The following is a 14,888-nucleotide window of genomic DNA, read 5'->3' as shown; positions in this document are numbered from 1 at the left end:
CATACCATCGTGCTGACTGGTCTTATTTTCAATATGTGACCACTAACCTCAAGTGGGAAGGAAACGGCAAGCCACTCCAGTGTTGTTGCCTGGGAAATCCCATGGACAGTGGAGTCTGGTGGGCTACAGTCCCTGGATGGCAAAGAGTCAGACACGACTGAGCACAACCTCGAGTGGACATCAGTGCAGCCCAGCGATCGCTCTCCGTTCGCCTGGTTTGCTTACTCTCCTGCTCTCTTGTCACTATGGATTCTCCAGCTAAGGCCAGCTCCTTCGTTGTGTGTCAGATCCTCCGTGCCCTCTGGCATGGGTTCCCCCCGCCTTTCTTCTCTAAGTTGGTATTTTCCTCTGTTCTGGATCATTCTCACCCATATACAAATATGCCACTATGTTTCTATCTTTAAAAAATCTTTTCCAACTCTACCTCTCTTCCAATTACCGACCTCAAGTCTCGGTGGCAATTTACAACAAAATTCATCAAAGAATTGTTTACACTCATTATTTCTACCATCTTCCTTTAATCTTTAAGGCAAACAGGCTTCTAACTCATCACTCTTCCAGAGAAGCTCTTGTCAAGGTCAAGACTGACCTTGGCATTGCCAAATTCCAAAGGCCAGTTCTTGATCTGAGTAGAAGCCTTTGACTCCCTGATGTCATGAGGAGGTGAGCTCAGATGGCCTGTTTGCAGGACTAGTCGCCTTCGATTCCCCATTGGATCAGTAGGCAACTAGCCTTTGCATTCCAAGAGAGACAGTCTACAGAGGTCTTTGGTATGAGAGCCAAGGTCTAGTTAGGGGTCAACCAGATCTTGATTCTAATACCAGTTCCGCTATTAACCAGTAGTTTAATTTCTGCTAAACTTAGTTTTCTATAAAAATAGAGATAATTATTGTACCTAACTCATAAGGTTGTAGCAAGAAGGCAATAAACTACAGCATTTAGAGCCTGTAGAATAGAGACTGTCACATTGTGAAAATCAAGTTCATGTTAGTTATTATTAGATAGTATGCTCTTTCACAGCTTCAGAAAATGAAGCTCTTTTCTCTTCTTTAATGACTTCGAGTTACTGAAAGGAATCACTAACCACAGAGTATGCTTCCAATTAAAGGCAAAGTACATGGTCCCATCTCTTAGTTTGCTTTCTAAGAGTTTCCTTGAAAGTTGGTTATGTGGAATTAGGCTCAGGCATTCCTCATAGGAAGAGCATTACAAATATTCTACCAGGTGATTAGGTTCTGGAGCCTGCCAGATTGTTCGAACTCACAAGGGACTCCCTTTCAATTTGTTCGCTATAAATCAATGACTCATAAACTAAGAAATTTTCCTACAGCCCTTCAGTTATTTAAATTTCCTAATCAGCTGAAAGTTAATGAAAAAATATTTTTCTTGTTTTAATATTTGTTGTTGACAATTTTTCTGAAATATATGATTCCAATTTTCTATCTTAGGAAGCAAAGCAGAGCAAACAATAACATTTCCTGTTAGTCAAACAGTATTTATGGGGAAGTACCATGCTTCTCTGGTGGTTCAAATGGTAAAACATCTGCCTGCAATGTGGATTCCATCCCTGGGTCAGGAAGATCCCCTGGAGAAGGGAATGGCAGCCCACTCCAGTGTTCTTGCCCAGAGAATTCCATGGACAGAGGAGTCTAGGAGTCTACCATCCATGGGGTTGCAAAGAGTCAGAAACAACTGAGCAAGTAAGCATACACACCATGCTTCCAGGATGGGAGGCAACGCATCTGCGAGGCAATGCAGATACAACAGTGGTCAGAACAGGTTCCTGTCCTCATGTTGCTCACCCTAGTAGGTTCAGAAGACCTTCCTAACCTTAGGCAACATCTCAAATACCTACCCATAAATGATTGTTATAGGCCTCTTATAAAGAAATGGTTCTGCAAATAAGTTAATCAGTACCATTTTTCTAGAGTCATATATATGCATTAATATACAATATTTGTTTTTCTCTTTTTGACTTACCTTACTCCACATGACAGGTACCACTTGCAGGACAGGAACAGAGATGCAGATGTAGAGAACGAACACATGGGCATAGTGGGGGCAGGGAAGGGTGGGACAGACTGGGAGCGTAGCATTGACGTATGCCCCCCAGGTGTAAGTAGACAGCTAGTGGGAAGCCACTGTGTAACAGAGGGAGCTCAGGTCGGGACTCTGTGATGACCTAGAGGGTGGGATGGAGGGAAGAGGCTCAAGAGGGAGGGAGGTATGTGTACCTATGGCTGAGTCAGTTTGTTGTACAGCAGAAGCTAACACAACATTGGAAAGCAAGTACATGAAGTGAAGGTGAAAGTCGCTCAGTTGTGTCCGACTCTTTGTGACACCAAGGACTGTACAGTCCATGGAACTGTCCAGGCCAGAAAACCGGAGTGGGTAGCCGTTCCTTCTCCAGGGAATCTTCCCAGTACAGGGCTCAAACCCAGGTTTCCCACATTGTAGGTGGATTCTTTACCAGCTGAGCCACAAGGGAAGCCCAAAGCAATTATACTCCAATATAAAAAGAAATTGTTCTGCTGGGAAGTTATAAAAGAGAGTACACAATATTATAGGTTGGAGTCTCAGTTCTATCAAATTATTAGGGGAGAAATCACAGGGCTGTTACTAGCTCTCCCAGAGCTTCAGTTTCCTGGCAATAATACTTAATACAGTATTGCCGGGAGAAGCTGAGCCGGTTAAGTGTGAAACAGACCAAGCACAGTGCTGGACACCATGGTCGCTGAGGAAGGAACAATCCTTTGTCTCCCCCACAGAAGGCTTGGGCATGCTGGAGTCCCTTTTTTTTGACTCTCCTAGTGGGGCTTCCCTTGTAGTTCAGTCGGTAAAGAATCTGCCTGCAATGCAGGCGACCCGGGTTCCACTCCTGGGTTGGGATGATCCCCTGGAGAAGAAAGTGGCAACCCTCTCCATATTCTCGCCTGGGAAACCCCATGGACAGAGGAGCCTGGCAGGCTGCAGTCCATGGGGTCTCAAGAGTCAGACACGATTTAGCCACTCAACCACCACAGAAGGAGAGTGGGCTTCCTGCTGCTATGGCCTCTAGAAGACAGGGAAGTAATCTCTGATTTTATTTCTCGGGCAGCAATTATTAGAAAGTGGGGCATGTGGAGAGAAAGCAGCAAGAAGGAAGTATTTCTGAGGCTCAGGGTGAGTTATTTCTGGGACTCAGGTTTTCCATTGAAACAGAGTACAGCAGGGGCTGATGGCTAATACCCACTCTTACTATCACCCCCTGCATCGTGAGTTGAACAGACTTTTGGGAGCTAACCTGGGAACCCAACCCTTAGCTTTAATATTTCTTCATATATATAAAGTTAATAATATATAATTCATTAATATTAATAATTTTATATAACATATCAAACTCTAAATATTTTAAACTAATTTTATTATATAAGCAAATAATATATATTCAAGGGGAAAGAAAAAAACATTTTGTACCCATGGGTATAAACTGTGAAAATGGAAGTCCGCTTTGCTATCCTTTCTCAGTTTCCATCTGCAAACTGAAATACCATCCACAGCTTCTTGTGTGCTCATCGAGATTGCTTTTTAGGCATATTCAAACATGTTTATGAATTATTGAAGCAAGTTAGATATCCTATGATGGCTTCTAAATGAAAGACAGTGCATTTCTACATGAGATCTTGGTCCAACCCCAATCATAAACTGAGGTATGACTATATTCTGGGCAAGAAAGTGTACAAGTGTATAAACAAATCTTCGGGAAAAAGTCTTATCAACTGTTATGCTGTTATGTATAGAACAAGTAGTATTTTGAGCAGTATGCAGGCATTACAAGGGTTCTACTTCAGTTATCCTGGAAACTCACTAAGCAGCGCTCTCATCCCTTCACCCAGGAGCTGTGCTCATGTGGCAACATGGAACATAATGCTAAAATCAAAGTAATTCTTCGATCCATTTTTCTAGAGCTAAAAGCACTGGAAAATGCTTTTGGGGATGTTTCTAGCAAAACAGCCATCACTAATATCCTGTATGGTGGGCATGACGGCAGCCGTGTACAAGCCCCGTGCCCCCAGGAGGCTGGGGATGCCAGCAGCACCTGGCTGGCCTTTCCTGCGGCGGGCACCTGGCTGGCCTTTCCTGCGGTGGGGCCAGGGCCTGCCTTGCTGCAGCTCTGCTTGGAGCAGAGGCCACAGGGAGGGCCAGCCTAGACGGGCTGCTTTGACACCACAGGCCCCTTGGTTAATGGAGAAAAGGAGGAGACGGGCCTTATATAGGAGGTGACTTCTTCCCCCAAGAGATGGATGAGAGGTCTAAATGCCACCCTAGTGGGGACTTCCCTGATGGTTCAGTGGTTAAGACGCCATGCTTCCAATACATGGGATACAGGTTTGATCCCTGGTCGGGGAACTAAGATCCCATACACCTGTGATGCTGCCAAAAAGTTAAAAAGAAAAAAAAAAGTCACATAGGGAAAAGGTTATTTTTCGGCCAAGGTATGCTGTCAATTCCTTTTGCAAGAAAAAGCTGCGTGGATGCTGTAGTAAGTTAGGATGGTAGCCACAGGCTAGGATCTGTGCACAGCCTTCCCGATCCCTACCCCTGGGAGGTCACCGATTTCAAGCATGAAAGACAAGGAGGAGAGAACTAAACCTTCCCTCTGCCTCCCTCTCCTCCCTGGCGTTGCCCTTGGCTCACCTCTGCAGGTAGCCTTCTGTCTCCTGGAGGCTCTCTGCTAGTTAAATGCAGAAAGGAGTGGAGATGCGAAGCTTGCCCCTCTTCCCCTCCTCACCCTGGGGAGCGAGGGAGAAACTGATTTAGGAGAGAAGAGAGAGGCCGTGGCTGCCTGGGCCGGTCTGAGTCTGCTGTTATCATGTCTCTGAGTGCATCCTCATAGGACAAGCGGACAGAGGACAGCAGGGACATATATGCACCCACCCGTAGGGTTTCATCAAAGAGAATTTTCATTTAATTGGTCTCAGCATTAACTCCAGGGCTGAAATGGCCCAAAGGACATCTCTCTTCCCTTAGGGTTTAATATTCTTTTCTTTAAGCACAACCCCAATGTTTTTTTTTTTTTTTAATAATCCCTGATGAAAGGCAGAAAGAAATCATAGTTGCTTCGTTCCCTTTAAATGAAAATCAAGCCTCAGAGAATGCTTTAAGTGTTTGATACTGTCCAGAAGAAAGAAATGGCCCTAATGGAAGAATTGTGGGTGTGTGCGTGCTAAGTCACTTCAGTCATGTCCCGCTCTGTGACCCTATGGACTGTAGTCTGCCAGGCTCCTCTATCCATGGGATTCTCCAGGCAAGAATGCTGGAGTAGGTTGCCTTGCCCTCCTCCAGGGACTCTTCCCCACCCAGGGATCAAACCCATGTTTCACTTCTCCTGCATTGGTAGGCAGGTTTTTTATTTTATTTTTTTAAACCACTAGTGCCACCTATATGTCACTATATGTCACCTGAAAAGAAAAAAAAAAATCATTATTCTTACAGAAACAATGCAAGCCAAGAGATGATATGGTACTAAGTCTGACAGGAAGACAAGTTTCATTTTGGTAAAAATGCTAAGTATGTTCTCTGAACAATTCAAATACCAATGCAGTAGATGTTACTAACAACAGCGAAGTGTTTTATGAAGTGTATGAACTTGGATCCATCCAGCTCACCTCCCACCCCCAGGTAACACCCCCTGTTATCAACTATGGAATAGAGGTGAAGATTTAAAAGACTCTTCACTCAGCATCATATCAAAGGAAATGAACTCTGGCTGAGCCAAGAAGCAACTAGAAGGTATATGTGGCCTTGACTCAGAATAAAGCTTTCCAAAAATACACACAGAAAAAGGTCCCTGCAGAGGAAAATCATACACTTCCAGCTTGCATTCAGTTGGATCTACTGAGTGAAGTCAGACAAAATACTTTGTGTTAAGATGAAAGGTAAAAACATTTGTTGTCATTGAAATCTATAACTAAACCATTATAGGTGATGTGAGTTTCTGCTGACATGCAGAGACCATCCTCATCTCCTGTTTTGGACTGAGGCCTGCGAGGGAATCACTTCTTTCAGACGCTGCAAATAGAGTTTACCTGGTGCACAAGAGCCTCTCTTTTATTCACATTAAAATGGCTTTTCCAAGAAACTGTGGCCTTAGCAGTGTAGGTGCTGAAAGTAGAAACAGAAGCTTGAGTTCTCGCCTTAGTTTTGCCACTAAATCTTTGACAAGTCCCCAGACCTCCCTAGCCTATGATCTCCTCTGTAAAAAGAACTAATGTTTATGAAACTTGTTAAAACAAATGCCAACAGGAGACCAGGGATGACAGATTATGTTGTATCAATCTTTTTACCACCCTGTATGCAAGAGAAACAGACACAAAGCTCAACTATACCCAACATATACTCAATTTTAATTTTATAAAATAAAATAATTTTTTTTTAAAAAAAGAAATAGGACTTCCTTGGTGGCCCAGCAGTTAGGAATCCAGTTGCCAATGCAGGAGACACGAGTTTGATCCCTGATCCAGGAAGATTCCACATGCTGTAGGCCAACTAAGCCCACGTGCCTATGCTATCACCGTGAGAAGTCCTCACCCTGCCATTAGAAAGCAGCCCCACTCACCCAAACTAGAGAAAGCAGGCAGAATCCTCCTGGGAGTGTTTCGTGGAGTGCTGCCTTCAGGTGGTCTAATTCAGAGCAGTGCTTATTGGAATTAATCATTTGGTTCGATCCCTCATCCAGGAAGACGCCATGTGCTGCAGGGCAGCTAAGCTGGTGGGCCACAGCTACTGAGCCCACATGCCTTAGAGCCCGTGCTCTGCAACAAGAGAGGCCACTGCAATGAGAAGCCCACGGACTGCTGCTGGAGAGTAGTCCCTGCTCACTGCAGAAAGCCCGCACACAGCAACAAAAAGCCAACACAGCAAAAGCAAGCAAATAATATTTTTTTTGTTTGTTTTAAGAAATAGACACAAAGGATCAAGCTTCCTAGAAAGGTGATGCTGCCCCCTTGAATCTGACAGTGAAGTGAACTGGATGGAGCAGAGCCCTGGAGAACAAAGACCTAAGTGTGACTGTGAGCGCTAGTGTTGTTTGCCGTGCAGGCTGGACTTTGTATTTGTGTCTTCACAAGCCTCAGTTTCCTCATCTGCAAAATGGGGGTAATAGTAACTGCTTGAAGAGATTTCAGGGAGGATGTGAACAAAATGAAATAATGTCCACAACAGTGCTTGGCACCCAGACCACACTCGGAAAAATGTCCTTCCTCCCTGCAGGAGGGAAGTCCGCCCCTTCCTGTTTTTATAACCAGAGTGGGAAACAGCGCCAGTGAATTTCTAGACACACCTGGCTCCGGCTGCCAGGTTATGTTTCCCACACTTCCTGCCTCTTCCCTGACGATAAGTTTAAGCAGGTTGGGTCCCCTGGGGAGAGGGAATGACATCAGGGTTCCCAAACAGCTGAGTGAGCACACGTGTAACAGGAAGACGTGTTTTACAGATTCATGGAGAAGGGCTGCGGACACCTCCCCTCCCGCGCCAAATCCCCACATGTCTGACAGGGCAGCTGGCGAATCAGGGGAGCCCGCGGCGCACCGGTCAGAACCAGGGCTCTGGCCCCCTTCTGTTTTCTGTGTCAGGCCTTGCATTTGATTTCATTTGGAAAATGTGTTCCAGGCCTTTAAAATAAATTTGCGTAACCACCGGCCCAGGCCCTTGAGGGGATTTTAAGAGTGTAGGCATTGGGAGTGGCAGAGGGACTTTCATGGAGAAATTCTGTATCTCCCCCAGATATCTTGGGCTCTTCCTAGCCAGCTTTCCGGGAGGTTGACCCACCCTCATGGCAACCGAGATGCCCAGATGTTTCATGGAACTGGCCTTGCCTCCAGGCCCATGACTCACCAGGATGACTGAGCCTCCCTGGCAGATAACATGGTTCTCAAAGGACTCTGTGAAGCCAAGAATAAGATCTCAAGGCCTGGACACTTTCAGGACTTTCCCTGGTAGCTCACTAGAAATGTAAACCCCATTAGCCCACAGTGAGCCTCCGAGATGGAGCAGCTGGCACCGGCCAGTGTTGGGAGAGGGGGGACATGGGGTAGGGGGTGGAGGGAAGTTGGTCCAAAGCAGGTGGATCGAGGCCTTGACAATGCATTAGCTGAGGTGGCCGTCGGTGGCTCTTGGATGGTAATCCACACATTGCGACAGTACTGTTGGTTTTCTGGCCTTGTTAAGAGCTAGTTCTCTTTTCTACTGTGACAACGAAATAAGCAGCAAAAAAAAAAAAAAAAAAAAAAAGTCTGTAACTGGGCTCCCAGAGCCTTTAATTGAGAAGGCAGAGTAGCTGGTTTTGAAGAGTGAATCGTCAGGCAATAAGTTGGCACAGCTAAGTGTTAGGCAGACCTCCGTTCAAATCCCCACATTGCCCGTGACCTTGAGCAAGTTTCCCAGTAGCTTCAGGCTCAATTTTTTTCATTCATAAAAGGAGAATAAGGTTGTTGTGAGAATGAATAGTGATGGTCTTTATCTATACTAAAAAAAGGTGTAGTGTCATGTCTGGTGTAGGGTATCTATCTAATGAGGGATTACAAATTTTTTTTTGTAATTCATCCAGTTCTGACCTAAGTCCAGCACAGAAGTCTCCCACTGTGCAAGTTTGCTTGTTTCTGAGTGTTTCTGAGGTGAGTTTCCTCACCTCATTTCAACATTTCACCGTATTTCCATTTTGCCACCCTACCTAGTCCTCTTAGGACCTGCATCCTTCCCCTGAACCCTGGCCTAGGCCTCTGGTGGTGGTGGTGGTTTAGTTGTTAAGTCTTGTCCAACTCTTGAGATGCCATGGACTGTAGCCCACCAGGTTCCTCTATCTATAGGACTTTCCGGGCAAGAATACTTAAGTGGATTGCCATTTCCTTCTCCGAAGATCTTCCCAATCTGAGGATAGAATATGGGTCTCCTACACTGCAGGCAGATTCTTTACCAACTGAGCTACCAGGGAAGCCCAACTTAATCCAGCCTGAGAACTCCCCTAATCCAGCCGCTCATGAGGACTTTCACATTTCAGCATACTGCTTCCTTGTGCGGGTGCTTCACCCCCACATGACAACACAACCACACTGTCTGGACACCTCCAACATCACAGACTGACTGTCTGAACTGGGGCCTGATAACACAGTATCATCTACCCATCCAAGCCAAGCTTTTCCATCAGTTCCAGAGGCTCATCACTTACCCAAGAGCAGTGCCTCTCTGTCAGGCAGATCTAGACACAGGGCTGGTTCCCCTTCCTACACGCCAGCTGCATCTCCAAAGACTGTAGGTACATGATGTGGTGAACTGAAGGAGATGTGTGGTAATGCTTGGAACTACTCACAGTAGAATTTCTAGCCACCCCTTTGTCACTGTGACCCCTGAGGCTTCTTTCTGCTCTAAACTTCTATGATGGATGATGAAAACAAACCATACCTATTTAATTCTCTCTTATGCCATCCAGCTTTGATGAACAAAGGGGTTACTGAGCAAAACGCTCTAGGTGTGCCGAAAGCAAGGTGAAGTGGTGCCAGAAGCAGTTGCGCAGTGCATCGGGCTGCCACAGTCAATAAACGTTCTCAGTGACCCCAGAAATATGCAGAGGACCTGGTCTCAGCCATCATTCATTCATACATCCATTCATTCATCAAGCCACCCAGCCAGCCAGCCACCAAGTATGTATCAAGTATTTGCCAGGCTGCTTGTGGAAGGGATGCAAAGGCAAATGAAACAAGATGTCTGCCCCTGAGAGGCCCACAGGTCATCTAGGATGCAGGCAGTGACAATACAGTGTAGCAACTCTGTGACATGGAAAGCTGCCAGTTCTGTGGCAGCTCTGAGGACGGACTCCTCATTCAGATTAGGATGGGGGTGGATGGGTGAAGGGACCCCAGAAGAGACGACTGAAGCTGGAGCTTCAGAGATGAGCAGGACCTGGCTGGGTAGAAGGTGCATTCTAATGACAGTCTTTGCAGAGGCTCACAGGTGTGTGAGGGCATGAGGTACTCAGGGATCCAGGGGGAAGTAGATACAGTGATGAGGAAGGGCTTCGTGTTTAGTGAGGAGCAGCAGGAGATGAGTCTAGAGAGGCAGGCAGAGGTCAGACCAGGAAAGGAAGGCTGTGTATGGAGCTGAGGAGGTTCAACTTTGTGCCATGGGCTGTGAGGAGACATGGCTTAAGAACCTCTAAAAAGTGGCTCAGGTGGCAATGTGACGGCATAGGAGTGAACAGCGATTGGTTTTTGTCTGGACTGCATCCAAGTTTCTTCTCTCACAACCTAAAGCTTCCCTTTGGGGAAACTCCCATCGTGTGCAGTTGTCTTGGTTGGAAGATATACCCTGATGCAGTGCAAAAGCTAAGCAAATGCTTATTGCTATCTAAGTTACCCCATTTTAGAGATGGGGCACAGTAGAGAGTGTAGTCTGGTGATCTCTGTGCCTATCTTACTCTCTTATATTCCCAGTGCTTGGCACATAGTAGCTGCTCAATATTAATTGAGTGAATGAATAAACAACAGCATATGAGAGGCATACCATTTCTAAAAACATCGTGTGAATGCATTAACTTCAGTGGCCTCTGTTTCCCCATCCATAGATTAGCTCCTACCAAAGTGGGTCCCCATTAGATCAGGGGGACGGGCAATGGGGCAGACCTTGGACCTGACAGAGGACCACTTGCCTGTGTCAGGGGTATGATTTTGACACCTGTATGCTCCATGCCAGGACAGTAACAACATCCTGAACTTAACACTGAGTTGCGTTAATCAGCTGTTAGGATGTGGACACAGAAGGAAGGTGAGCCCACCTATTCTGATTATACTGGTTGCATTATTCCCAGTCTTAATCTTTGCAGGGCTGTGGAGAGAAGATGAAAGAGGAGGAGATGGGAGACAGGAAAGAAAATAGTGGTTGGCATGCTAGGTGCTCAAACCTGTGTGACCATCTTCCCAGCCAGCTAGGGCAAGGGCTCAGTCAATGACAGCTTACATTACTCAACGGTGCTCATCGCAAACCTCCAAGTAGGCATTCTTACTCTCATGTTAAGACTGAGGAAACAATAGATTTTCTTAAGGCCCCATAGCGTATAAAGAGAAAATTCCGTATCTGAACCTGGGTCTGTCTGACTCCAAAGTCCATGCCTTCGCCTCTCCACCCAGCTGCTTTTGAAAAGGCAGATAGCGCTTGGCATATACTGTGAAGAGCTGGGTTGACCCAGTGAGTGCCTGAGTTGAAGAGGACCGCGCGTATCTGGGACAGCAAAAGCAGCCATACCCCCTCTGGTGTTGGCAAAATGATGAACTCCAGCGTGAGACAGCCAGGTTCCTTCCTCCAAAGGCCATTTTTCACTAAGGTCCATGGTTCCCGCAAGTCTCTTGTATGTGCAGCTCTCTCATCAAACGGAATCTCCTGAAATAATGAGCATGAAAAAATGGAGATAATTGACTACTGATACTCTGCTGGGGAGGGAACATGTTCTTTTTTTTTTTTTCATTTATTTTTATTAGATGGAGGCTAATTACTTTAAATATTGTAGTGGTTTTTGAAAGAAGTTTCTAGTTTATTATGTTTCTTCAGCATGTGAAGATTGTTGTCAAGACTCAGGCATTCATAATAGCCAAGACAATTCCACTTCTGGGCATATATCCAGGAGAAAACTCTTAATTCTAAACGATATACACTCTCCTATGTTCACAGCGGCTCTATTTACAATGCCCAAGACATGGAAGCAACCTAAATGTCCTTTGACAAATGAATGGATAAGAAGTGGTACATATATACAATGGAATATTACTCAGGCATAAAAGAGAGTGAAATAATGCCATTTGCAGCAACAGGGATGCAACTAGAGATTCTCATACTGAGTGAAGTATGCCAGAGAGAGAAAGACAAATGCTATATGATATCACATATATGTGTAATCTAAAATATGACACAATTGAAGGTATCTATGAAGTTGAAACAGACGCACAGGCATAGAGAACAGACTTATAGCTGACAACAGAGAAGGAGGGTCATGGGGGATGGATTGGGAGTGGAGTTGGTAGATGCAAACTATTACATATAGAACAGAAAATAGACAAACAGCAAGGTCCTAATGCATAACACGGGGAACTATATTCAGGGACCTGGGATAAACCATAGTAGAAAATAATATAAAAAAGAATATATATATATATATGTATATATATATATGTGTGTGTAACTGAGTCACTTTGCAGTACAGCAAGAATTAACACGACATTGTAAATCAACTAAGTGTGTGTGTACATGCACATGTGTGTGTGTTAGTTGCTCAGTCGTGTCTGACTTTTTCTGACCCCATGGACTGTAGCTTGCCAGGCTCCTCTGTCTATGGGATTTTCCAGGCAAGAACACAGAAGTGGAACATTCCCTTCCCCTAGGGATCTTCCTAACCCAGAGATTGAGCCCAGATCTCCTGTGTTGCAGGCAGATTCTTTGCCATCTGAGCCACCCATACTTCAATAAAATATAAAAATTAAAAAAGATTCAGACATGGTCTGAGTGTGAGATCTTCAACAAGTCTAATCGAGTCAAAAAACCATGGTTCCCCTTATCATTCAGTTAGCATGTTTATGGAGCAACTATCTCATTCAAGGCTTTGAGCAAGGAAATTACTGTATTTAGTTCTGCATGTTTTATAGAATCCTAGAACTTCAGGATAGGATAACAGTTTCATTTAAAAAACTAAGAATTTACTTCTATATGTGACTAAAAAACAGACTGGAAAAACTGAACTAAACTTTGGAGGTAAATCCCATCAGATTGGAAATATGAGTACTTCCCATCATAATGGAAATATGAGTACTTCTCATTTTCTTGGTTATCTTCTGCATTTTCCATAATAGACATGGATTACTTTTATAATCTGAAAAAATATACAATAAATATTATTTTAAAGGAAAATCCCAGGGCTGAGAAGGACCATGAAGATGCATTTTCCACTTTCTCTTGAAAACCATGATAGAAAGTCCACGTCATGAGGGCTCTAGTTTTCATAAAAAGGACACTTCACTGACTGTCTCCAAGAAGTCCAGCCAGGGAATCCCTTCCTGTAAACTGTGCCTGGGAAGATTACAACTCACGGCCAAACTTCTGCCTACATTACAAAGAGATTTATAACGCTCTGCATTGCTGGTCCTCCAAAGAACACGGCTGAATAACTGGAGGTGACTGATGGACCTAATCTGTGAATGCAGCCAGTGGGACAGTCACCAGGGCAAAAACCCTATCAGCCTCATTAGGATGGGCCCTGGGGATCACCAGCTGCAATCAGAACAGCTGGCTTCCTTTGTTCTCAAGAATGTTGTTCACAGTTGCCCTGCAGGTTCCTGCACTGCCAGTCTGTCTGAGGACAAGGCAGACTGATGTGATGGGTTTTGGCCGTCTGCCTAGAGAAGGGTGGTACTCCTGGAGAGTTGCAACAAACATCCACAAGTCTCTACTCAAATACCAGGAAGCACCAAAGACTGTACTGTACTTCGTTGGGTCCTGGCTTACTAGGGATTTGTGTTCAATCCAAGAACCCCAAAATTTTAGAGGGGAATTCTAGACCAGAATGGGTATATCTTAACACCATAGGTGCAACACTGGATTTGTCAATAAATTCAGATTTTAATGCTGACACTGGCACTAACTGGGTGACTTTGGGCAAACCCATTTATGCTCTTGAGGCTTAATTTCCTCAACTTCAAATGAAGGAATTGGGACTAGATGATGTCAAAGGTTTGTGCAGTCTATAATACTATGCTTTTCCATACAAACGTCACCTATCCAATCATATTAGTAGGCTGAGAAAGCTGTCTTTGGAACAAGATGGGTGCTCTGGGCAAAACTAAAAACATGTTTGGAACAGAAATCCAAACCTGGGCCGTGATCATACCGGTTTCTTGTTCAATCACTAAGTTATGTCCAACTCTTTGCAATTCCATGGATTGCAGCATGCCAGGCTCCCTTGTCCTTCACTAACTCCCTGAATTTGCTCAAACTCATGTCCATTGAGTTGGTGATGCCATCCAACCATCTCATCTTCTATCACCCCCTTCTCCTTTTGCCTTCAATCTGTCCCAGCATCAGGATCTCTTCTAATCAGTTGGCTCTTCACATCAGGTGGCTAGAGAATTGGCGCTTCAGCTTCAGCATCAGTCCTTCCAATGAATATTCAGGACTGATTTCCCTTAGGATTGATTGGTTTGATCTCCTTGTAGTCCAAGGGACTCTCAATAGTCTTATCCAGCATCAGTTTGAAAGCATCAATTCTTTGGCACTTAGCCTTCTTTATGGTCCAACTCTCACATCCATACCTGACTACTGGAAAAACCATAGCTTTGACTATATGTACCTTTGTCAGAAAACTGATGTTTCTGCTTTAATACACTGTCTAGTTTTGTCGTAGTTTTCTTTCCAAGGAGAAAATACTTTTTAATTTCATGGCTGCAGGTCATACAGGCATCATCATTTAATCAAATAAACTAAATACTCAAAAGTCTTATATCTTTACCAATTATAAAATAACATTAATAATAATATTACATCCTTTAAAAGCAACATGTATTTATCATACACTGTTCACTCAAAATCATTTTATTAATCTTGAGAAGTGAGTTGGAGATTATAATAACTTTGTTTGACAAAAAATGGAACTTTACTGAATCGTTGGAGAAGGGTTTTCAAAATAGATTCTTCATCTCTCTTGGTCCAGTGGCCTAGATATCCACTTCCCTTCTCCAGGGGATCTTCCTAACCCAGGGATTGAACCCAGATCTCCCACATTGCAGACAGATTCTTTATCATCTGAGCCACCAAGGAGGGGGGTGGAGTGGAAGAAACCCACTGGACCCCAGGAAAGAGATTTGTAAGGTGCTGTC

The 14,888-nt window shown here is 44.5% G+C and overlaps 1 protein-coding gene across 2 annotated transcripts in view; it reads right to left on the bottom strand.

The window, feature by feature from the left end:
- Window positions 1–14,888, bottom strand: part of AMOTL1 (angiomotin like 1) — a 207,099-nt gene that overhangs the window by 151,998 nt on the left and 40,213 nt on the right. For both annotated transcript variants that reach the window (XM_065946303.1, XM_065946307.1), the window contains exon 2: window positions 11,275–11,409. In XM_065946303.1, the coding sequence (XP_065802375.1) occupies window positions 11,275–11,359 (85 nt within the window). In that variant the 5' untranslated portion in view covers window positions 11,360–11,409. The remainder of the gene's footprint in view (window positions 1–11,274; window positions 11,410–14,888) is intronic.

Source organism: Muntiacus reevesi, chromosome 9, assembly GCF_963930625.1.
Source record: "Muntiacus reevesi chromosome 9, mMunRee1.1, whole genome shotgun sequence".
Classification (NCBI taxonomy): Eukaryota; Metazoa; Chordata; class Mammalia; order Artiodactyla; family Cervidae; genus Muntiacus; species Muntiacus reevesi.
Note: the sequence above shows the minus strand (reverse complement) of the source record. Positions and strands in the feature narration are given on the sequence as shown.